The 24,855-nt window shown below is 44.4% G+C and overlaps 1 protein-coding gene across 1 annotated transcript in view; it reads left to right on the top strand.

Moving 5' to 3' along the window:
- Window positions 1–778: 778 nt before the first annotated feature.
- Window positions 779–24,855, top strand: part of LOC144479376 (uncharacterized) — a 72,535-nt gene continuing 48,458 nt past the window's right edge. The window contains exons 1-2 of the mRNA XM_078197996.1: window positions 779–2,056; window positions 5,400–5,605. Of these exons, the coding sequence (XP_078054122.1) occupies window positions 779–2,056; window positions 5,400–5,605 (1,484 nt within the window). The remainder of the gene's footprint in view (window positions 2,057–5,399; window positions 5,606–24,855) is intronic.

Here is a 24,855-nt window from a genome sequence, read left to right as displayed (position 1 = left end):
TGTAGATTTGGTGCCCTCTATTACAAAACCATTGTTTTGCTTTCGTCAATTAGATATTACTGAATCAGAAAGTTGCTTAAGCAAGCAATGTATTGATTCACACTGTGGAACACCATTGGTGCAGCAGATTAGTGATCAATTACAATTTTCAGTACCTTGTCTTCTGGTTAATGATTCAGATACTAATGCAAGTTCAGAAATGTTTAAAGAGGCACTTGAAGCTCCTTCATGTTTGTCAACCTTAATGACTCCTGATAAGAAGGCAACTTACAGTGATCTGAATATTAAAGCTGTGCTGTCTTCTAGAAAATGCCTAGCATTGGAAGCCATAGTGAAAAACTTGAAAAGTCGTATGATGTCTCCAATCAAATGCAGACCAGCAGTTGCTTTGCTCAATGATAGAACTGCAAAGCCCAGGCGAAGCATTCCATATTGTAGAACAACAGAGGAGCAGCGTGCTAAGTGGGTGATGGAGACGTATAGCTTCTTAAAACAGCAAAAAATTGAAAGAGCAGCAGAGTTCTCCTTGTGTGGTGGTGGTGATGATGATTCCCTCCTTGATGCGATCGCTGAAATTGAGGTAGTGTTATCTGATACCGATGATGATAACTATTCACAGGTTTGCAGAAATTATGATACTCCAAATGAAAACTTAACAAAAGCAGCAGAAGACGAAAGCAACATGTTGTGTCCTACATCAAGTTCAAGAAAGGAATCAGGAGTTGTTTGTACTGGTGTGTACAGATGTGACATCTGTCCTTTTTCAAGTGCTAACATTATGTCTGTCCTTTCGCACTACCACAGACAACACCCTGAAGAAAATACATCGTGCAATAGAATTGGGAAATACAGTCATCAGATGAACATGCAGACAGAGATGGATTTGTCTTTGCCAATACACACCTTGTTTTTGTTTGATTCTGAATCTACTGATCCAGTTGTGCCTTGCTTTGGTGAATCTAATGAATTGAATTTCTGTGAATATTGTTCATACAGTGGAAACTGGGTTTCTTTATTTGAGCATTTCCAAAAAACTCATGCTTCTATAAAAATAGTCAAAACTGGTGAGCAGAAAGAATCAGAGAGGAAAATTGTCAACAATGTCCAAGGCAGGGCACCACTGGGACCCACTTCAACCTTCAACAGTGAACCACAGGTGGTGTTTCAGTGCCAGGTCTGTAATTTTACCTGTTCATCAAGACGAGTTATTTGTAGACATTATTGCATCAGGCAGAGCGTTACTTGTGCTCAAATTGAAGACTCTGATATTGTTTTCAAATGTGCCTTGTGTACATTTACTCATTTAACTCAGAAAGGGCTCATTAATCACTATCTTGTATACCACGATATTGAACCTCAATATAGCTCTCGAGGCATGAAGACAGGCCATAATGAACTTTTCTCACTAGTATCCAATGATGATGATCTGAAAGCTGGTATGGAAAAACAGATCTGCATATTATGCTCGTTTAAGGCTATTACTCAAAAAGAACTTTTGTTCCATTATAAATTGCGACATCCCCAATTTTATTCCCAAAATAGGTGCACTATTGAGTGTAGAAATAATGGCAACTTGCATGTAACTAACCTGGACACTCAATTTTATGAAATAAAAAAAACCAGAGAGAGTGAAGGTGAATCTGTAAATGCTGTGTTGGAGTGGGGCATGAGCACAAAGAGTGTGATTAATACAAAGGAGCCTTTAACCTTTAATGACGGCGATGAACTGGAATTGATCAGCTGTAAAGGAAATCAAAGCTTAATAACAGCAATGCCAGCCAAATTGAGAAATCAAAACAATAGCCCAAACTATGAAGGGAAAATCAACAATTCTTTCACCACGGCCATAAACTCGATAAATGTAACAAGATTGCCAACCAAACAATTTTCGCTGTCAACAAGTGGCAGGCGGTATTTGGAATATAACCTCATAATGCCAGAAAAGCAAAATGTTGACAACAGTGACCTTTTTTGTGAATTTGATGATCCTTTGAATACACTAAGAGTCCAGGAATGTATATCCAGTGCTGAAGAAGGCTGGCAGCAAGGAGACCTGGTATGTTTTAGTTCCTTTTTTGATTAATTTTGTTTGAATATTGTTCGAATGAAAAATATTAAGATCAGGGCAATTTGGGTTGAAAGATTTACTTATTCAGATAATGTAAGAGAGCTTTGTTAACATTGGATGAAATTACTTCAAGATATATGTGTAATTTAACTTGAATAGGGTAAAGTAAATTTCCAAGGTTATTTCTCCTTTGTATTTTAGTTTGTAACTGCACTCGTTTATTTTGCTTAAACCAAATTGTTCCGATAGAAATTTTCTGCAGAAATACTGAGATCCCAAACCTTTGTCAATTAGCAAATTAACTTGAATAATAAAGGTTTGCAGCATGGAAACAGGTCCTTCAGCCCAACTTGTCCATGTCGTCCAGCTTTTACCACTAAGCTAGTCCCAATTACCTGCATTTGGCCCAGATCCTGCTATACCCATCTTATCCATGTAACTGTCTAAATGCTTTTTAAAAGACAAAATTGTACCCGCCTCTACTACAGCCTCTGGCAGCTCGTTCCATTATTTTCTTTTCCATTATGATATGGTATACAGTCAGTGAAGTTCAAGGTGCACCTGCTCAATAAGAATTTCTTGAATCTTTCTGATCTCATGGTGAATCTTTCCAATGTGAATTCTGTTCTTTTCACTCATCGCTAGAATTGGATAAAGAGCAGATTGTGCAATATTGAGAAATTTAATCTTGGAGAATTGTAGATTATCATTTTATTTACTGGATTTAAAAAAAATTATAATCTTAAATTACTTTTTTGGGAATTTTGTTCCATTTTTATGTGTGCGTGCGTGTATGTCACTAATTGCCCTTAAATCTTTAAAAGTGTTTTCTGATTTTTAAAATTCAAATATAGCATGTAGGACAAACGTGCTACAGCACAGGAACAGGCCCCCTTCGGCTTACCAAGCCTGTGCCAGAATATGCCTTTCTAAACTAAAGACCTGTTGCCTCTACACAGTCTGTATCCCTCTATGCCTATTCTTTATCTGCCAAGATGCCTCTTAAACGTTGTTATTGTATCTGCCTCTACCACCTCCTCTGGCATCACTCATCCAGGTATGCAAGGGATTTGTCATCACACTCCTGGCTTGTGCCTTTTACATGGTGAACAGGTTTTGGAGATGAATTACTTATTGAAGAATCTATGACTCTATTCTTAGCCTCTGACCGGCTCTTATAGCCATGTATTTATATGCTGGTATAGTTCCGTTTCTGGTCAATGCTAACTCCCAGGATGTTATTGTTGGGGTTTCAGCAATGGTAATGCCATTGACTGTCAAGGGCAGAATGTTAGAATCTATCTTATTGGAGATGATCATTGCCTGATACTTCTGTGGAACAAACTTTTACTTGTTACATATCAGCCCAAGCCTGAATGTTGTCCAGTTCTTGATAAGTGCAGGCAAGGACTGGATTGGGAAAATCAAATTGACAGAGGTAGCTGTGAGGAAGAATTCATTGTGTATTTGGGACAGTTTCCTAGAACAGTATGTTGTGGATCCAACCATGGATTAGGCTATTTTGGATCTGGTAATGAGTATGAGGCAGGTTTAATAATCTCAGAGTAAAAGATCCCCTAGGAAACAGTGACCACAACATGGTAGAATTTAACATTCAATTTGAGTGAGAAATTTGGGTCAGAAGCAACTGTGCTCAACTTGATTACGGGTAATTGCAAAGGAATGAGGGCAGAATTGGCAAGGAATTTAGCAGAAAAGACAGTGATCAGCAATGGCAGACGTTTGTGAAAGTAGTTTATGACTCATAGCAAAGATATATCCCAGTGAGGAAGAATAATTCTAGGTATGAGATCAATCAATCTGGTTAACCGAGGCAGTTAAAGATAGTATTAAACTTGAAAGAAAAAATATACAATAAAGATTAGAGGTAGGCCAAAGGTTTGGGAAAATTTTAACATCAAAAAATGACCAAAAATAATAAAGAGGGAGAAGATAAACTGGGGTAAACTAGCAAGTAACATAAAAATGGACGGTAAGAGCTCCTTTAAGTATACCAGAAGGGAGAGAGAGGCCAAAGTGAACATAGGCCTCTAGGAAAAGTTCTGTCACACTAGAAGGACAGATACTTAGCATACTCTGATTTTTATTCATGATGTGGATTTTTATTCACCCAAGGGATATGGCCATCGCTGGCAAGACCCACTTTTATTATCCATTCCTAATTGCTCTCAAAGTTGGTGGTGAGCCGCCTTATTGATTTGCTGCAGTCCATGTGGGATAGGTATATATACATTGCAATTATGTCAGGGGTTTCAAGATTTTGACCCAATGGAGGAACAGTGATATAGTTCCAAGTCAGAATGGTGTGTGGCTTGGAGGGGAACTTGCAGGCAATGGTGTTATGTATTTACTGCTTGTCCTAGATGGTAGAGCTTGCAGGTCAGGAGGATATTGAAGGAGGCTCGGTGAGTTACTGTAGTGCATCTTGTGTATGGTACACACTGTTGCCAGTGTGCATCAGTGGTGGATGGGGTGCCAATCAAGTGGACTGCTTTAAACTTGATGGTGTCATGCTACTTGAGTCTGTTGAAGCTGCACTCATCCAGATAAATGAAGAGCATTGCATCACATTGCTAACTTATGCTTTGTAGATGGTGGACAGGCTTTGAGAAGTCGGGAGTTAAGTTACCCATGGCAGAATTCCCAGCCTCTGACTGCTGTTGTAGCCACAGTATTTATAATGCTCGTCCAGTTAAGATTCTGGTCAATGGTAACCACATCTCCCTCCCCACCTCGGATGTTGATACTGGTCAATTCAGCTATGGTAATATTGTTGAATGTCCAGGAGAACTGGTTAGATTCTGTCCTCTTGGACGTGGTCATTGCTTGACGTGTGCTGCCAAGGTTACTTGAAACTTATCAGTTCAAGTCTGCATGTTATCCAGGTCTTTCTGCATTAGACATGAACTGCTTCAGTATCTGAGGAGTCATGAATGCTACTGAACATTGTGCAATCATCAAGGTCATTGATGAAGCAGCTGAAGATGGTTGGGCCTGGGACTACACTGAGGCAATGCAGCAATGTCCTGGGACTGAGATGATTGACTTCCAACAACCTCAATCATCTTCCTTCACCAGGTATGAGCCCAACCAATGGACTGTTTTTTCCACTATTCCCATTGACTTCAGGGATATTTGATGCCATAATCAGTCAAATGCTACTTTGATGTCAAGTGCAGTCACTCATGCCTCACTTGAGAAATCTGTCAGCATTGGAACATTAAACTACAGATTTACAATATTTGAAAACATCCTTTTTGTCTGTTAACTCAAAAATTAATGGATTATGTTTTTTGGACATTTTGTTAAGCTCCCAGGAAATGAGGTGTCGAGCAGAGCGCAGGTTACTAGTGTGCAAGAAACCGATTCGGAGAGTACAATGAAGCACAGTCCTGCATTGGAAGGGTATCGTTGTAGGCACTGTGCACGACTTTTTAAAGCACTAGCAGGACTTCGGAACCATGAGAAGACTCACTGTACATCCAAAACGTGCAACCACCCTGTTACCAAAAGCAGGTAATACTCAAATATTTTTTGCTTATGTTCAAAATGCTTGCATGCAAATGATGCTTCATTTGCTTGAATTATTTAATTTGATTGATGCTGCATTCTCCTCCACTGGGTGTATGGTCTAACTTGATCGTTTCTGGATAAACTACGGATGGGATCTTCAAGCCCTGCCCACTGCTGGGATCATCCAGTCTTGCCAAAAGACCTTTGGCTGGACTGCAGAATTTCCCACGGCTAGTCCTCTACGATGGGGCCGAACAGGAAAATCCTGGCCTATGGTTCTTAAAATGTGACTTTTGAAGCTGAATGATGTTGCATATGATCTCCTGCTCCTGCTGTTAGTCCTGTGTCAAATAAAACTTTCAGAATTCTGCTTCCATGCCAGTTTATTCTCAGTTAAAGATTTTCTGTATTTCGGTTGGCTATATAGCTTCAATTTGGGCCAGAATCATCAGCCTCTCCATGGGGCTAGGTTTGATTGATCAATAAGGTAATGTATCAAACATTCTGTTAGTTAAATCTTCAGTTTTCTCATGCATCTAAAACGTTTGAACCATGTGATAAACCTCTAAAACCACCATTCAATGTGTCCTTCTCCAGGCAAGAATGCAAAAATAAGCATACTCCATAAATTGTATAGCAAAGCCAGAGGCCAATTGGGATGTTACACTCTGCACAGTGTATGTGCTCAACCTGAAGAATTAATGTATGCCCTTTTGCAATGGCATGATATATTGTGGATAATTGGTGCAGCATGTCTGCATTAACATCTCCCAAAATTTTTAAGTTCCTTGCAAAATCCAGTTGTTTATTTATAATAGTTGTTGATTGCAATTGTATAGAAAATTTGTCATCTAGGTATAATGCTGTGATTGATTTCAGGTTTATGAAATACACCCATTAAGAATGGCACACTGAACAAATTGGATAGGCAAACTAAATACATGGTGCTGGGAACATATTTACATTGCATGATACTGAGGGTTTTGCAGGGGGTGGTGTGGGTTCGGAGGGAGGGAATCTCTCGTGGGTTCTGGGGATGCCATGGCAGATGCTGTAAGTCACTGCCAATGCATGCTACCCACTGTAGCCATTGAATTATTTGAGCACCTTGATTTTCTCCAGTAGCAGTGCATTGAGGGGTGTCCCCACTGACATCAACGTTCAGGGTTCCTCATGCGACCGTCAAGGTAAGTACATCCCTGTTAGAGGCTAATTAAAGACAAGTTAGCCACAGGTGTGGGGTGGAATAACATTTATTGTTGCCAATAATTGTTTTCAAAATAAATGTGAATAAAAACATGAACGTGAGACCTTAAAGTGCCTAAATATTCTATCTACCTAGCATTGCCCTTCACCTGTGCCATCTTACTGCCGCTACATCTTCTTAACCTTACATGGCCTACCACTATGTCTCGATGTCACCCTAGGATGTACTTTGGAAGTGGAGGTGGCCAGATGCCTACCACACTCCATGGTCTGTGATGCCCTGGACGAGCATTTTCTGGGGGGCCTGGGCCTTGAGGGCCCTGGCCAGCTTCCAGGTGTCAGGGACATATCCATGACTCCCTCTTCATCCAGCTGTCCCTGAGATGCCCCGGTGTCAGGAAGGGGGAAGTCAGAAGGTGTAGCCACAGTCTCCTGGGTGGAAGGCCCAGGGACTGGCTCGAGCCCTTTCTCCTCCCTCTGAGTTCCTGTGGGCTCCTGGGTCACTCCATGGGATGGTGGTGCTTCTGCAGTGAGCTCCAGAAGCTATGGCGTCATCTGGCCCTGTCAGTCTTGGAGGACCACCTGTGTTCTTGCTATGATGGTCGAGCCCTCTGCGATGGCCCTCTGAGTCGGGGGCCACCTATCAATGGCAGCAGCAAGTGCCCTCTGAGACTGGGTCATGCTCTGCAGTCCCTCAGCCATGGCCCTTTGTGTCTTGGCACTGTCCCGCTGGGTCTCCTGCAAGCTCTCGAGTCTCTCAGTCATGGGCCGCAGAATCTCAAGAAGCCTGTTGAGGCCCTCAGCTGTGGCCTGCTGTGACTCAGCCATGGCCCTCTGGGACTCCACCGTGGCCTGCTGTGACTTGACCGTCGCTTGGAACCTGCCACTCATGGTGATGATCTCCTGCCCCAGGGTTTCCACAGCGGATGCAACCCTTGCAGTGTTGGCCTGGGAACCACGTAAGATAGGCAATAGCTGGTCCACCTGAAAGCTTTAGGACTCCTCCCAACAGCCTCGCAATCAGTCCAAAGTTGCTGTCAGTCCCTCCTGCATTCCCTGGCATTGTTGCTGCATCTCCAGCAGCTGAGAGAAAAGTGATCGCAGAGGCCCAGCATGTAGCCTGGGGTCAGCTGAGTCCTTGCCTCTGGTACGCCCCCATGTGTCAGAGTCCTCGGACGTTCCCTTCTCCACCTTGATGTACACCAGCAGATGTGTCGTGCGCACCCAGAGAGTGATCCAGATACCTCGCCACGAACTTGATCCACCGATGAGAGTCTCTGGGATGGTGAGTTGCAAGGTGGAAGCTGATGCAAAACTGGCGCTGGCCTCAGAGGTCCCTTCATCCGCTTCCTCTGAGGAGTTCCGAGCTGTCAGAGCCAGGATGGGAGGGAGCAGCAGTGGGGGCCGTGACACCAGGTGGCCTGGGCATGTCAGGGTCCCTTCTTGCAACACAGGGTTAAGTGCAAGGGACAGACAGGAATTGGCTGCATGCAACTTACTTGAGATTTCTCCAACAAGTGGAGGATTGGCAGGTGCTCATTTCTTTGCTCAAACCCGACCATGCTGTTGCTAATGGTCTGCATGCCCTCCTTTCCTGCAAGCTCCAGTGCCCGCTCCTGATAGAGGGTGAGGACCCAGATCTCAGGCACACCACCCCGTGTCTTCGGCCTCTCTGTGATCATGGGTATTCTTCTCAGCACGGAAGTTAAAGCGAGCATGTTAAATAGTAAAGGCAACGTCAGTGATCCTAGTACTGACTGGTCAGGCAAGAGCAGGAGTGAAAGCAAGGGAAGCTGAGATTCAACTGCATTTATTTCAATGCAAGAGGCCTGACGGGCAAGGCAGATGAACTCAAGGCGTGGATGGGTACATGGATTGGGATATTATAGCTATTACTGAAACAAGGCTAAGGGGGGGGGACAGGACTGACAACTCAAGGTTCCAGGGTACAGATGCTACGAGAAAAATAGGACAGGAGGTTTGTTTATTTATTAGTTTATTAGTCACAAGTAGGCTTATATTAACACTGAAGTCACTGTGAAAATCGAGGAGAGGGAGTTGCGTTTTTGATTAGGAAGAACACGGCAGTACAGGGAGGGTATATATCCGAGGGTTCGGCCACTGACTCTATATGGGTAGAATTGAGAAATAAGAAAGGGCAGATCACTTTGATAAGATTGTACTATATTCCCCCAAATAGTCAGCAGGAAATTGAGGAGCAAATATGTAAGGAGATTACAGATAGCTCCAAGAAAAATAGGGTAATAATAGGGGACTTTAACTTTCCCAACATTGACTGGGACAGCGATAGCATTAGTGGCTTGGATGGCAAGAAATTTGTTGAGTGTATTCGGGAGGAATTTCTCATTCAGTATGTGGATGGCCCAACTAGAGAGGGGACAAAACTTGACTTCCTCTTGAGAAATAAGGTAGGGCAGGTGACGGAAGTGTTAGTGAGGGATCACTTTGGGACCAGTGACCATAATTCCATTAGTTTTAAGATAGCTATGGAGAATGAAGGTCTGATCCAAAAGTTAAATTTCTAAATTGGGACAAGGCCAATTTTGATGGTATCAGACAGGAACTTTCAAAAGTTGATTGGGGGAGTCTGTTGGCAGGCAAAGGGACATCTGGTAAATGGAAGGCTTTCAAAATTGTGTTAACCAGGGTTCAGGTAAGCGCATTCCTTTCAGAATGAAGGGCAAGGTTGGTAGAAGTAGGGAACCTGGATGACTTGGGATATTGAGGCCTTGCTCAAGAAGAAGAAGGAAGCATATGACATACATAGGCAGCTGGGGTCAAGTGGATCCTTGAAGAGTATAGAGGATGTCGGAGTAGAGTTGAGAAATCAGCAGGGCAGAAAGGGGACATGAGATTGTTTTGGCAGATAAGGCAAAAGAGAATCCAAAGAGTTGCTACAAATATATAAAGGGCAAAAGACTAACGAGGGAAAGAATAGGGCCTCTGAGAGGGGAGTGATTTTTGGAGGGCAGAACTGAAAGATAAGATGAGCTGAATTTTTTTTTAACTTTATTCTGAGTTTTTTTTTCCTGGGCAACAGGAAACCGGAAACAGGTCGCAGGGAGACCTGGGACGGTTTTTTGCCCAATAAATTTGAACGGGGAGGTAACCCGAGAATCTACATGTGTAGAGTCTCCCACCCTTCCCCCTCCTCTAACCTAAAAAAAAACTCAGTGTGAGAGCAGGTGAGCTTTTTCTTTCTTTTTCTTTTCTCTTTCGTTTCTTAGTTCGGGAAGTTAGGGATGTCAGTGCAGGCAGTGCAATATTCCTCCTGTGGGATGTTTGAGGTGAGGGACACCAGTAGTATCCTAGCTGAGTACACCTGCAGGAAGTGCACCCAATTCCAGCTCCTTGAAGACCGTGTTAGGGGTCTGGAGCTGGAACTGGATGAACTCAGGATCATTCGGGAGGCAGAGACAGTTATAGATAAAAGCTACAGGGAGGTTCATACTCCTAGGAATGAGGATACTTGGGTGACTGTTAGAAGGGATAAGAAGCAGTCAGTGCAGCGATCCCCTGTGGCTGTTCCTCTGAATAGCAAGTATACCGTTTTGGATACTGTTGGGGAGGACGACTTACCAGGGGTAAGCCATGGGGTACAGGTCTCTGGCACAGAGTCTGTCCCTGTTGCTCAGAAGGGAAACGGGGGGAGGAGTAGAGCATTAGTCATTGAGAACTCTATAGTTAGGGGGACAGATAGGAGATTCTGTGGGAACGAGAGAGACTCGCGGTTGGTGTATTGCCTCCCAGGTGCCAGAGTCCGTGATGTCTCGGATCGTGTTTTCGAGATCCTTAAAGGGGAAGGGGACCAGCCCCAAGTTGTGGTCCACATAGGCACCAATGACATAGGTAGGAAAAGAGATGGGGATGTAAGGCAGAAATTCAGGGAGTTAGGGTGGAAGCTTAGAGCTAGAACAAATAGAGTTGTTATCTCTGGTTTGTTACCCGTGCCACGTGCTAGCGAGGAGAGGAATAGGGAGAGAGAACAGTTGGACACGTGGCTACAGGAATGGTGCAGGAGGGAAGGATTCAGATACCTGGATAATTGGGGCTCATTCTGGGGTAGGTGGGACCTCTACAAACGGGATGGTCTTCACCTGGACCAGAGGGGTACCAATATTCTGGTGGGGGGGGGGGAAATTTGCGAATGCTCTTCGGGAGGGTTTAAACTAATTCGGCAGGGGAATGGGAACCTGAATTGTTGCTTCAGTGTACAGGAGGATGTGAGTGGTGAGGTCATGAATAAGCAGGAGTGTACTGGCAGGCAGGAAGGTGTTTTGAAGTGTGTCTACTTCAACGCCAGGAGCATCCGGAATAAGGTGGGTGAACTTGCAGCATGGGTTGGTACCTGGGACTTCGATGTTGTGGCCACTTCGGAGACATGGATAGAGCAGGGACAGGAATGGTTGTTGCAGGTTCCGGGGTTTAGATGTTTCAGTAAAATCAGGGAAGGTGGTAAAAGAGGGGGAGGTGTGGCATTGTTAGTCAAGGACAGTGTTACGGTGGCAGAAAGGACGTTAGATGAGGACTCATCTACTGAGGTAGTATGGGCTGAGGTTAGAAACAGGAAAGGAGAGGTCACCCTGTTGGGAGTTTTCTATAGGCCTCCGAAAAGTTCCAGAGATGTAGAGGAAAGGATTGAAAAGATGATTCTGGATAGGAGCGCAAGTAACAGGGTAGTTGTTATGGGGGACTTTAACTTTACAAATATTGACTGGAAACGCTATAGTTTGAGTACTTTAGATGGGTCAATTTTTGTCCAATGTGTGCAGGAAGGTTTCCTGACACAGTATGTAGATAGGTCAACAAGAGGCGAAACTCAATCTCTCTATCAATAAAAGCTAACACACTGTACGCCTTCTTAACAACCCTATCAACCTGGGTGCCAACTTTCAGGGATCTATACACATAGACACTGAGATCTCTCTGCTCATCCACACTACCATCTTACCATTAGCCCAGTACTCTGATTTCTTGTTACTCCTTCCAAAGTGAATCACCTCACACTTTTCCGCGTTAAACTCCATTTGCCACCTCTCAGCCCAGCTCTGAAGCTTATCTATGTCCCTCTGTAACCTGCAACATCCTTCCGCACTGTCCACATCTCCACCGACTTTAGTGTCATCCGCAAATTTACTAACCCAGCCAAATTTACTAACCAACCCATCCAGGTCATTTATAAAAATGACAAACAGCAGTGGCCCCAAAACAAATCCTTGCGGTACACCACTAGTAACTGAACTCCAGGATGAACATTTTCCATCAACCACCACCCTCTGTTTTCTTACAGCTAGCCAATTTCTGATCCAAACCGCAAAATCACCCTCAATCCCATGCCTCCGTATTTTCTGCAATAGCCTACCATGGGGAACCTTATCAAACGCTTTACTGAAATCCATATACACCACATCAACTGCTTTACCCTCATCCACCTCTTTGGTTCTCAAAGAACTCAATAAGGTTTGTGAGGCACGACCTACCTTTCACAAAACCGCATTGACTATCCCTAATCAAATTATTCCTTTCTAGATGATTATAAATCCTATCTTTTATAATCCTTTCCAAAACTTTGCCCACAACAGAAGTAAGGCTCACTGGTCTATAATTACCAGGGTTGTCTCTACTCCCCTTCTTGAACAAGGGGACAACATTTGCTATCCTTCAGTCTTCTGGCACTATTCCAACATAAAGATCAAAGCCAAAGGCTCTGCAATTTCCTCCCTAGCTTCCCAGAGAATCATAGGATAAATCCCATCCGGCCCAGGGGACTTATCTATTTTCAGACTTTCCAGAATTGCTAACACCTCCTCCTATGAAGCTCAATCCCGTCTAGTCCATTAGCCTGTATCTCAGTATTCTCTTCGACAACATTGTCTTTTTCCTGTGTGAATACTGACGAAAAATATTCATTTAGCGCCTCTCCTATCTCTTCGGACTCCACGCACAACTTCCCACTACTGTCCTTGACTGGCCCTAATCTTACCCTAGTCATTCTTTTATTCCTGACATACCTATGGAAAGCTTTAGGGTTTTCCTTGACCCTACCTGCCAAAGACTTCTCATGTCCCCTCCTGGCTCTTCTTGGCTCTCTCTTCAGGTCCTTCCTGGCTAACTTGTAACTGAGCCTTCATGTCTCATCTTTACATAAGTCTCCTTCTTCCTCTTCATAAGAGATTCAACTTCTTTAGTAAATCACGGTTCCCTCGCTCGACCACTTCCTTCCTGCCTGATAGGTACATAAGAACATAAGAACATAAGAAATAGGAGCAGGAGTAGGCCATCTAGCCCCTCGAGCCTGCCCCGCCATTCAATAAGATCATGGCTGATCTGACGTGGATCAGTACCACTTACCCGCCTGATCCCCATAACCCTTAATTCCCTTACCGATCAGGAATCCATCCATCCGCGCTTTAAACATATTCAGCGAGGTAGCCTCCACCACCTCAGTGGGCAGAGAATTCCAGAGATTCACCACCCTCTGGGAGAAGAAGTTCCTCCTCAACTCTGTCTTAAACCGACCCCCCTTTATTTTGAGGCTGTGTCCTCTAGTTTTAACTTTCTTACTAAGTGGAAAGAATCTCTCCGCCTCCACCCTATCCAGCCCCCGCATTATCTTATAAGTCTCCATAAGATCCCCCCTCATCCTTCTAAACTCCAACGAGTACAAACCCAATCTCCTCAGCCTCTCCTCATAATCCAAACCCCTCATCTCCGGTATCAACCTGGTGAACCTTCTCTGCACTCCCTCCAATGCCAATATATCCTTCCTCATATAAGGGGACCAATACTGCACACAGTATTCCAGCTGCGGCCTCACCAATGCCCTGTACAGGTGCATCAAGACATCCCTGCTTTTATATTCTATCCCCCTCGCGATATAGGCCAACATCCCATTTGCCTTCTTGATCACCTGTTGTACCTACAGACTGGGCTTTTGCGTCTCATGCACAAGGACCCCCAGGTCCCTTTGCACGGTAGCATGTTTTAATTTGTTTCCATTGAGATAGTAATCCCATTTGTTATTATTTCCTCCAAAGTGTATAACCTCGCATTTCTCAACGTTATACTCCATTTGCCATATCCTCGCCCACTCACTCAGCCTGTCCAAATCTCTCTGCAGATCTTCTCCGTCCTCCACACGATTCACTTTTCCACTTATCTTTGTGTCGTCTGCAAACTTTGTTACCCTACACTCCGTCCCCTCCTCCAGATCATCTATATAAATGGTAAATAGTTGCGGCCCGAGTACCGATCCCTGCGGCACGCCACTAGTTACCTTCCTCCAACCGGAAAAACACCCATTTATTCCGACTCTTATCAAGGACACGCAGTAGCTGTTCCTTGAACAAGCTCCACATTTCAATTGTGCCCATCCCCTGCAGATTTCTTCCCCATCCTATGCATCCTAAATCTTGCCTAATCGCATCATAATTTTCTTTCCCCCAGCTATAACATTTGCCCTGCGGTATATACCTATCCCTTTCCATCGCTAAAGTAAACGTAACCGAATTGTGGTCACTATCACCAAAGTGCTCACCTACCTCCAAATCTATCACCTGGCCTGGTTCATTACCCAGTACCAAATCCAATGTGGCCTCGCCTCTTGTTGGCCTATCTACATACTTTGATTTTACTGAAACATCTAAACCCCGGAACCTGCAACAACCATTCCTGTCCCTGCTCTATCCATGTCTCCGAAATGGCCACAACATCGAAGTCCCAGGTACCAACCCATGCTGCAGGTTCACCCACCTTATTCCGGATGCCTCTGGCGTTGAAGTAGACACACTTCAAAACACCTTCCTGCCTGCCAGTACACTCCTGCGACCTTGAAACCTTATTCATGACCTCACCACTCACATCCTCCTGTACACTGGAGCAACAATTCAGGTTCCCATTCCCCTGCCGAATTAGTTTAAACCCTCCCGAAGAGCATTCGCAAATTTCCCCCCCAGAATATTGATACCCCTCTGGTCCAGGTGAAGACCATCCCATTTCTAGAGGTCCCACCTACCCCAGAATGAGCCCCAATTATCCAGGTATCTGAATCCTTCCCTCCTGCACCATTCCTGTAGCCACGTATTCAACTGTTCTCTCTCCCTATTCCTCTCGTCACTAGCACGTGGCACGAGTAACAAGCCAGAGATAACAACTCTATTTGTTCTAGCTCTAAGCTTCCACCCTAACTCCCTGAATTTCTGCCTTGCATCCCCATCTCTTTTCCTACCTATGTCATATCATGCTGATTACAAAGATGATCCAAATATTCGTTGATTTAAATTTGATTGATTCATTCATAAAACCATTTTTTTTTTCTTTGGCCCCCGAAAATGTGTAAAATATACGATGTGGCCCCCGTACTGAAAAGTTTGGAGACCCCTGCTCTATATTAACAAGTTCCCAAAGGCTGTATTGCCAACCCGAATGCGTCAGTTAATCTTGCTTGTAGTCATCACCTGTTTTGGGGAAAGCACTCTGGTCACTTTATGGCTTACTTGTCAATATCACTCACTCATTTCTTTGTATAATTTTAGCTGGGTCCAATGTTTCCATACACCTTTCCCCCTTATGTCCATACGGGTACAGGTACCTCCACTAATTTTGACCTCATGGCCCATTCCATTTTGGTGCAAACCCTGGTTTTTCAGGTAATGTTTTTACCATGATGCGGCTTCCCACTGTTGGGACGTCAGGGAGCATTTCAAGCTCTGTGCGTCTGTTTCTTCCTGATTATCCCTTACTAATTTACACATCCCTTTTAGTTGGGCACTTAGTTCCAAAACATATCGTTTAATTTTGTCTTTTGGTGGGCCTACATCCATCGGCCCCACCTGTTATGATGTTTTCTGGTAATTGCATCGCCCTTCCTGTCATTAGTTCATAAGGGGTTAATCCAGTTGTCCAGTTTGTCGTGGCTCTTAACTTCATTAATATAGTAGGTAATACTTCCGTCCACGTTTTTCCTGACGTTTGCATGGCCTTGGCCAGGGCATTCTTAAGGGTTCTGTTCATGCGTTCCACCATTCCAGAACTCTGCGGGTGGTAAGGGATGTGGAATTTTTGTTTTATTCCCATCAGTTGGCACACCGTTTTTACCACCTTTCCGGTGAAATACGTCCCTTGATCCGAATCAATTTGTATGGGTATTCCCCACCTAGGGATTACCTCCTCCGCCAATATTCTAGCCACCGTGGTAGCAGTACAATTTCTGGTCGGGAACGCTTCTACCCACCTGGTAAACTGGTCTATGATAACCAAACAATAGGTTTTGCCGTGGGATTGTGGTAGTGGCCCTGTGAAATCTATTTGCAGATGTTCCCAGGGCCCCTTTGGTCGGGGCTGGTGTCCCATCTTAATTTTTATGGGTCGACCGGGGTTGTATTGCGTGCATGTCACGCATTGGTGACAATGTCAGGCAATGTCCCTCCCCATTCCTTTCCACCGCCATTCTTTTCCTATACTAGTTGCTATGGCCTCTCTTCCCGCATGTGGGAGTCCGTGGTGTAGTTTCAAAAGGGAACCAAGGTGTTTTGTATGCACTCCGGTGCCATTACATTGTCATCTCGTCTCCAAACGTTATCAGTCCCTCTGCTCGCTCCTTGTGCTTCCCACTTACCCTTTTCCTCTTTCGAGGTATCTTCGTGTAAGTCCCGAATATCTATTTCGTCTCCTGTCTGGCCCGTTACTGCTATTGGCAGCTCGCCAACTGCCTCCTGTTCTAACGCTAATTGCGCTGCTCTATCTGCGGCTTGGTTCCCTTTGTATTTTAACCAATCGGGGTTATCCCTTTCTGGTTCCTTCTGGTGTGCTTTGATTTTTATTACTGCCGCTTCTCGGGGTTTTTCGCTGTCCTTTAGTAATGCCTCGATCCTTTGTTGGTGTTTAATAGGAGTTCCTCCCGTGGTTACAAACCCCCTTCTACCCCATGCTGTCATATAATCGTGTATTACCCCAAATGCGTACCTACTTTCGGTATATATATTTACCGTCTTTCCTTCGGACAATTCTAGTGCGTTTGTGAGTGCCACTAGTTCTGCCACCTGTGCGGATAGGCCTCCGTCAATTCTTTGACTTTACCGTTTCCAATCTGTCATTTATTACTGCCCACCCTGGCCAGGATGATCCTTCCACGTATTTACGTGAGCCATCGACAAAAAGGGTCTCTTCAGCTGTTGCTAAGGGTACATCCTTTACCCTACCTTCTTCTATATCCATATCTACGTCTCCACAGTTATGTGGTTCTCCTGTATTCAAAATTCCTTCTGCTGGGTTATATCCTGTGTTCTTACTATTATAACTGATTTGCTGGGAGCTAGGAGGACGGCTTCCCATTTAGCCCTTCTCATGTTCGAGACGGACCTTAACTTTCCTGTATTTAGCATTTCCACCGAGGTGTGTTTGGTGTGGAGGATTATGTTTCCTGTCATTACTATTGGTTCACTAACCTTTACGGCCCAGGCGGCGCAATCTAAGGCAGCTATGCACCTTGGCAGTCCGGTTTCTACCAGCCCTTTTGCTGTTGAATAGTAACCTATGGGTCTCCGTTTATCACCATGATCTTGCGTTCCTACTGCAGAGTAGAACCCCCCTTTGTTACAGTGTATGTGGAAATCTTTATTGGAATCTGGTAGTCCCAGTCTGGGGGTTGATATCAGTTTTGCCTTTAACTTATTATAGGCCTCTTCTTGCTCAGGTCCCCATTCTACGGAGTTTAAAGCTGGCTTTTCCCCCTTTCGCCTCTGTATAGGCTCTGCCAATTTTGCGAATTCCGGGATAAAACTTCGGCTATAATTAAACAGTCCCAGCACCTTCCTGACTCCTCTTACAGTGACTGGCCACGGCATTTGTTGTACTGCCTTCTTTTGGTCTGTTGGCATCTCTTTAAGCCCTTGTGATATTAAGTGTCCTAGGTACAGGACTTGTGCTTTCCCGATTTGTGCCTTTTTGAGGCTCACCTTTAACCCTGCGGTTTTCAGTTCATTCAACACTTGGTTTAGTGCTCCCTGATGTCCTGACTTAGATTCTGAGGCTATTAATATATCATCCACGTATTGTAGAATCGTGCTACCCTCTGGTAGTTCTACCCTTTTCAGGATGTCACTCATTACTCGATGGAAGATAGCGGGACTATTGTGGAATCCCTGCGGTAGGCGAGTCCAAGTGTACTGTTTGTCTCCCACTGTAAATGCGAATTTGTCTTGGGATTCGGGATCTAAGGGTAGGGACCAGAATCCATTGGCTATATCTAATACGGTAAAGATTTTATGCTCCAGTGACAATCCATTCAGGATTGTCGAGGAGCTTGCTACAATGGTGTGCAATTTGGACGTGACTTTATTGAGGCCTGTGTAGTCTATTGTGAGTCTGTAACTTCCGTTGGGTTTGCTACTGGCCAGGTAGGGGAGTTAGTGGTACTCGTAGTTTTCCTCAGGATTCCTTTCTCCACTAACCCTTTAACTATTTCTACTACAGCTGTCTTTGCTTCCGGTTTTATCGGGTATTGTCGGTGGGGCTTATGCTCCGGTCCGGGCACCTTTATCGGGTCAGTTTTGGTTAGGCCAGTGTCTAATTTCGTTTCGGCCCATACTCTGGGGACGGAGGCACAGATGGTTCCAAACCCCTTTGTTTCTTGTCGCCAATCTCTGGTGGTGGCTGTGGCCACCTTGATAGTCTCGAGGTGACTCGTGAGTTTTCCCATTCTGGTTTTCTGACCGTCCCGTTTTGGCCAGATTAGCTCTCCCTTCCCACAGTCAATCAAAATTTCATACTCCTTCATTAAATCATTTCCCATTATTGTGCCCTCGTTATTTTTACATACATAGAATCTCATAGGTGTATACAAATTATTTATTTCTACTAATGTGGTCTCGCTCAGGTACGGGGGTGTTTTGTTCCCTCCTATCCCTGTTAGATAAATCATCCTACTTGTAGTGGGTAAGGGAAGGTTGGTGACAGATATGGATGCACCTGTGTCCACCAGCATCTCACATTGCCTGCCCCCTACCAGTGCAGACACATAGATCCTTCCTTCCTTCTTACTCTTATGAATGGGGGCTGCAAGCTGTCAGTCTTGCTGATCTCGGAGGTTCCTTAGTTCCTCCAATTCTGCTGTGGACATGGATCGGGGCGGGCGTCTCCCATGTTTGTTCCAACATATTGCTTCCGTGTGTCCATTTTTATTACAATAATTCCAATGTCTCCCACTGTTTCCAAATTTATTTCCTTTCCTTGGGACCCGGCACTCCTTTGCAAATTGCCCTTGTCGGCCACAATTGTGACAGGTCAGTTTGGGCTTAGTTCCGCTCCCGCTACCGTAGGTGGAGCCCATCTTTGAAAGCTTGAATAAAGACTCGATCCCCACGGCCCGGGTTTCCCTGTCCTGAGCATTTCTGGTATACTTGGAACAACTGTTCCCCATATTCAGAGGCCCCTTCCCCCTTTTGTTGCTTGGTCGTTGTGATTTTACTCCAATTGGTAGGGGCATTTCCTAAAACTCTCTGGACTTCTATTTTAAACAGGGCGAAGGGTGCCTGTTGGGCATCTATTTCTGCTGTTAGGGCTACTGCATGTGTCCAACGTCCCCCACTGTAGTCTTGTGCTGGGGCAATGGCGGGCCCTCCGGCTACCTGTCTCCATTTATCCGCTGGACATGCGGCCCTAACCAATTGGTGTATATCCCTTAAGTGCACTTGGTGTCCTACCCAAACCGTATCTAATTCTGCCCAAAATTTTGTATTTGCGCTTCTAGGTTGTAGTTTACCCAGGGAGGCCATTATCTACTGTCTTGCGCCCAGGGTGAATGGTTTGTAATTTGCTGTTGGCTGCGCGTCCGTCCCCCCTCGGGTTACTGGCGCCAAGTTGTGTTCTAGCGCTTCCCCTTCCTCTGGAGGGGCGGTTGGTCTCTGTTGTGTGGACTCATAAGGGGGCAGAGGAACAGTTTCCCCTCCCCATTGATTCTCCTCTAATACTCGATTCCTTTTCTCCAATTCCCTTACTCTGGATTCTAATTTTAAAATTTTATCCTCATCTTCGTTCCACTTTTTAGTGGAAGCCGCTACTTGTCCAATTAGTCCAGCTAATTGATGTACTAATAATACCCCTGCCTTTTTTGTTTTGTCTCTCTTTTCCCCATCTACCCACTTTCTCTGTTGTTCTAAGGTCTGAGAAACATCCCAGCCATTCCTTTGCATCTTCTTAATCAACGAGTGTCTGTCTGTCATATATTTATCAATAAGGGAACCCGCAGGTCCCCACTTAGTTTCTTTACCTGCCATCTTGCAGACTTCTACGCCCCAGCCACGATTACCTCCTCAGCAACGTGTTTTCTCCACCGTTGGAGTTTCTATTTATACTCACGGCCACGATTACCTCCTCGGCAATGTGTTTCCTCCACCGGAGTCCGGCTCTAGGTCAGGGTGATCAGTTCCTTACCGCACCGCTTTACAACGTGACAGACAAGTACACAAACTACACAAACCTTTATGCAAACAGATGGCAAACTCTGCGTTTATTCGCCACTACAGAGTTTGATGCTAAATGACCTTTATCACTTGTGCTTCACGATCCTAAGTGTCTTGGTGCCTCTACGCCCACTTTGGAGTCCTGACCTTCGCGTGGGGGATTTTCCCCTCTTAACAACCGGTCTAAGGCTGCGCGTTTGAGACCGGCACTTCCTTGTCTTTAGTCAATCAGCACAAGCAATCAATTCCTGTTTCTATCCGATAGTCCCATAAATTCCCCTAATTTTCACCCATTTTTAACTGCATTGTTGGCTCAGTCTGACTCCCACAATTCAATAATCTCTACTCCAGTTTACCGATCGAGGCCAACCGATCAACTCACCAGCAGTGAGAACCTTGCCAATTTGTTGTGGGAAAATCACCACTCAGCGTCAGATTTAAAGATTCAACATGCAGTTCATTGGACAAAGCTTTGGGAGAAGCGCTGGGCTCTCCGCAGTGCATGCAATCACCTTCTCAACTTTAAAATGGCAGCTGAGCTTTTATACATTTTCAAATAGTGGACAAGTACGGACATTAGCAGTTATCACATCGTTATACATTTATGTCCCCCCATCAACGACTGATCTCGTTACCAAAACTCATTGTTTTGGTTCTGCTTTATCTCAAGCTAAGGTGATCATCTGGGCCTCAAGGTCTGATTTATTTCCTGTAGTAATTTGACACTAACAGGATTTAACTTGTTGTGCAATGTCTGTGCCTAAGTCAGCACATCTTAATGTCTTTTCACAGAGTCCATTTTGTGCCATCTTGTATCTTTTAATTTCGAGTTTACTCCAACACTTCCTGACCCACAGACCGCAATCAGTAAGGCTAGGCAACAGCACATCCTCCACCATCATCCTCAATACTGGTGCCCCACAAGGCTTTGTCCTCACCCCCCTACCAAACTCCTTATACACCTATGACTATGTGGCTAAATTCCCCTCCAACTTGACTTTCAAGTTTGCTGATGACACCACCATAGTGGATCGTTCAGATCTCAAACAATGACGAGACAGAGTACAGGAAAGAGATAGAGAATCCGGTGAACTGGTGCGACGACAATAATCTCTCCCTCAATGTCAACAAAACGAAGAAGATTGTCATCGACTTCAGGAAGCGTAGTGGAGGATGTACCCCTGTCTACATCAATGGGGATGAAGTAGAAATGGTCAAGAACTTTTAAGTTTTTAGATACCCAGATCACCAACAACCTGTCCTGGTCCCTCCATGCTGACGTTATAGGTACGAAAGCCCACCAAGCCTCTACTTTCTGAGAAGACTAAGGAAATTTGGCATGTCAGCTACGATTCTCACCAACCTTTACAGATGCACCAGAGAAAGCATTCTTTCTGATTGTATCACAGCTTGGTATGGCCCCTGCCCTGTCCAAGACCGCAAGGAACTGCAAAGGATCGTAAACAAAGCCCAATCCATCACTCAAATGAGCCTCCCATCCATTGACTCTGCCTACACTTCCCCCTGCCTTGGAAAAGCAGTCAACATAATTAAGGATCCCACGCCCCCAGGACATACTCTCTTCCACCTCCTTCCATCAGGAAAAAGACACTAAAGTCTGAGGACACGTACCAACCAACTCAAGAACAACTTCTTCCCTGCTGCCATCAGACTTTTGAATGGACTTGCCTCACACTAAGTTGATCTTTCTCTACACCCCAGCTATGACTGTAGCACTACATTCTGCACCCTGTCCTTTCCTTCCCTATGTACAGTATGCTTTGTCTGTATAGCGCGCAAGAAACAATACTTTTCACTATCCCAATACATGTGACAATCAATCAAATCAAATGCATTTAAAATGATCGGTAGAAGTATTAGAGGAGGCAAGAGAAAAGTCTACTTCACTCAGAGGGTGGTGGGCATCTGGCATCCGCTGCCTAGGTTGGTGGCTGAGACTGAAATGCGCAACTCCTTTAGAAGGTACTTGGATCTGCACCTGAAGTGCTGTAACTTGTAGGGCTGTGGACCAGGTGCTGGAAAGTGGGGTTAAAATGAGCGACTATTTTTTTTTCTCTTTTATGCCAGAGTAGACATAATGGACTGAGTGACCTGTTTCTTTGCTGCAACTTTTCTATGATTCTAAGCCCAACAAAATTGCTGGCACTGGAATTCTCAATTTAGTCTTTGGAAACCACGGTAGCACAGTGGTTAGCACTGCTGCTTCACAGCTCCAGGGACCTGGGTTCGATTCCCGGCTTGGGTCACTGTCTGTGTGGAGTTTGCACATTCTCCTCGTGTCTGCATGGGTTTCCTCCGGGTGCTCCGGTTTCCTCCCACAGTCCAAAGATGTGCGGGTTAGGTTGACTGGCCATGCTAAAAAAATTGCCCCTTAGTGTCCTGAGATGCGTAGGTTAGAGGGATTAGCGGGTAAATGTGTAGGGATATGGGGATAGGACCTGGGTGGGATTGTGTTCGGTGCAGACTCGATGGGCCAGCTGGCCTCTTTCTGCACTGTAGGGTTTCTATGATTCTTCTATGAAATGAAGCTGAACAAGTGGTTGAAAGTAGCTGTCGGTGACAATTTTGCACATAGTAACCATAATATGGTTAGATTTAGCATAATAATGGAAAAGGATAAAGATGGAACATGGGTAAAAGTTCTAAATTCGGGAAAGACAAATTTTACGAAGCTGAGTAGTGATCTGATGGAAGTGGACTGGTTACAGCTACTGAAAGGGAAATTAATGACACCAGTGGGAGGCATAAAAAAGTGCGATTTTACAGGCACAATGCAACCTGTTCCCACAAAGAAAAAGGGTAGTAATGCTAAATCTAGAGCCCCTTTTCTGATGAAGTGGTAAGATAAAGTAGAAAAAGAAAGCTTATAACCGTCACAAAAAAAATTAGAAAGCCTAGAGGAGTCCAGAAAATACAAGGTTAAGTAAAAGCAAGGAGAGGATATGAAAAGAGTATTGGCAGATAAAATCAAATAAAACACAATGATGTTTTATCATTACTTTACGATCAAGAGGATAACTAAGAAAAGTAGGGACTATTGGGGATGTACAAGGGAACTTGTGTGTTGATGCAGAAGATGTAGACAAGTTCCTTACTGAGCACTTCATCCCTCACCTTTGTGAGGAGAGAGACAATGTAGACATTCTAGTTAATGAGGAGGAGTGTGAAATATTAGATTTATTTTGGCAAGAAGAATATGAAGAGACAGTATAAAATAAAACGAGAAACTCCAAAGGAAGTGCAGGAACAGAGGGACCTCGATGTTTATGTGCATAAGTCATTGAAGATGGTGGGGCATGCTGAGAGAGCAGTTAATAAAGCAGATGGTATCTTAGGCCTTCTTATTAGGGGCACAGAGTACATGAGCAAAGAGGTTTTGTTGAACTTGTATAAGACATTAATCAGGCCTCAACTGGAGTACTGTATCCAGTTTGAAGTGCCATACTTGAAGGCCTCAACCGGAGTACTGCATCTGGTTCTGAGTGCCACACATGAGGAATGATGTGAAGGCATTGGAGAGAATACAGAGAAGATTCACAAGGATGATTCCAGGGATAAAGAGCTGTAATTATAAGGATAGATCAGAGAGGTTGGGACTGTTTACCATGGAGAAAAGATAGCTAAGAGGAGACTTGATAGAGGTATTCAAGATCCTGAGGCATATGGACAGTGTAAATAGTGAGAAACTGTGCCAACTTGAGTATCAAGAACTAGAGGGCACCAATTCAAAATAATTGGCAAAAGAGGTAAAAGTAATGTGCAGAATTTTTTTTTCACTGAGCCTGGTTGGAGTCTGGAACAAACTTCCTGAGGGTGGTGGAGGCAGATTTGATCAAGGTATTAAAAAGGATTGCTATCTGAAAAGAGACAATGTGCAGGGTTACGAGGATAAGGCAGGGGACTGGGACAAGGTGGAATGCTGTTTGAGAGCAAGTTCAAACTCGATGGGCCAAATGGCCTCCTCCTGCACTGTAATGATTCTGTGACATAATAAACGTACTGAAGGGAATGATATCCTTAAAGGTGATAAATCACCAGGGCTGGAAGGGTTGTATCCCAGGCTGTTAAAGGAAACCAGGTAGGAAATAGCAGATGCCCTGAGGATTTCCTCACTAGATACAGATAAAGTATCAGAGGACTGAAGATCTGCGAACATCATACCAATCTTTCAATGGTGTGAGGGATAGACCAAATAATTATAGGCTGGTCAGTCTGACTTTGGTAGTGGACAATTTTTAAAAATAATTTGGAAATCTGAAATAAAAATGGAAAATGCGGTCAGGTCTGACCGCATTGGTGGCATCAGTTAAACTATGTTTCTCTCTCCACAGATGCTGTCAGACATGCTGCATTTATCCAGCATTTTCTGTTTTTATTATCTTTTAAACCGCTGCAGTCCATGTGGCGTAGGTAACCCATAGTACAGTTAAGACAGATTTCCAGGATTTTGACCCAGTGACAGTGAAGGAACAGCAATATATTTCCAAGTCAAGAGGGTGAGGTGGTTTGAAGGGTTACTTTGAAGTGATGGTGTTCTCATGTATT

The sequence above is a fragment of the Mustelus asterias genome, chromosome 26, assembly GCF_964213995.1.
Source record: "Mustelus asterias chromosome 26, sMusAst1.hap1.1, whole genome shotgun sequence".
NCBI classification, from domain to species: domain Eukaryota; kingdom Metazoa; phylum Chordata; class Chondrichthyes; order Carcharhiniformes; family Triakidae; genus Mustelus; species Mustelus asterias.
The sequence above is the reverse complement of the archived record's forward strand: the minus strand, read 5'-3'. Positions and strand labels throughout refer to the sequence as shown.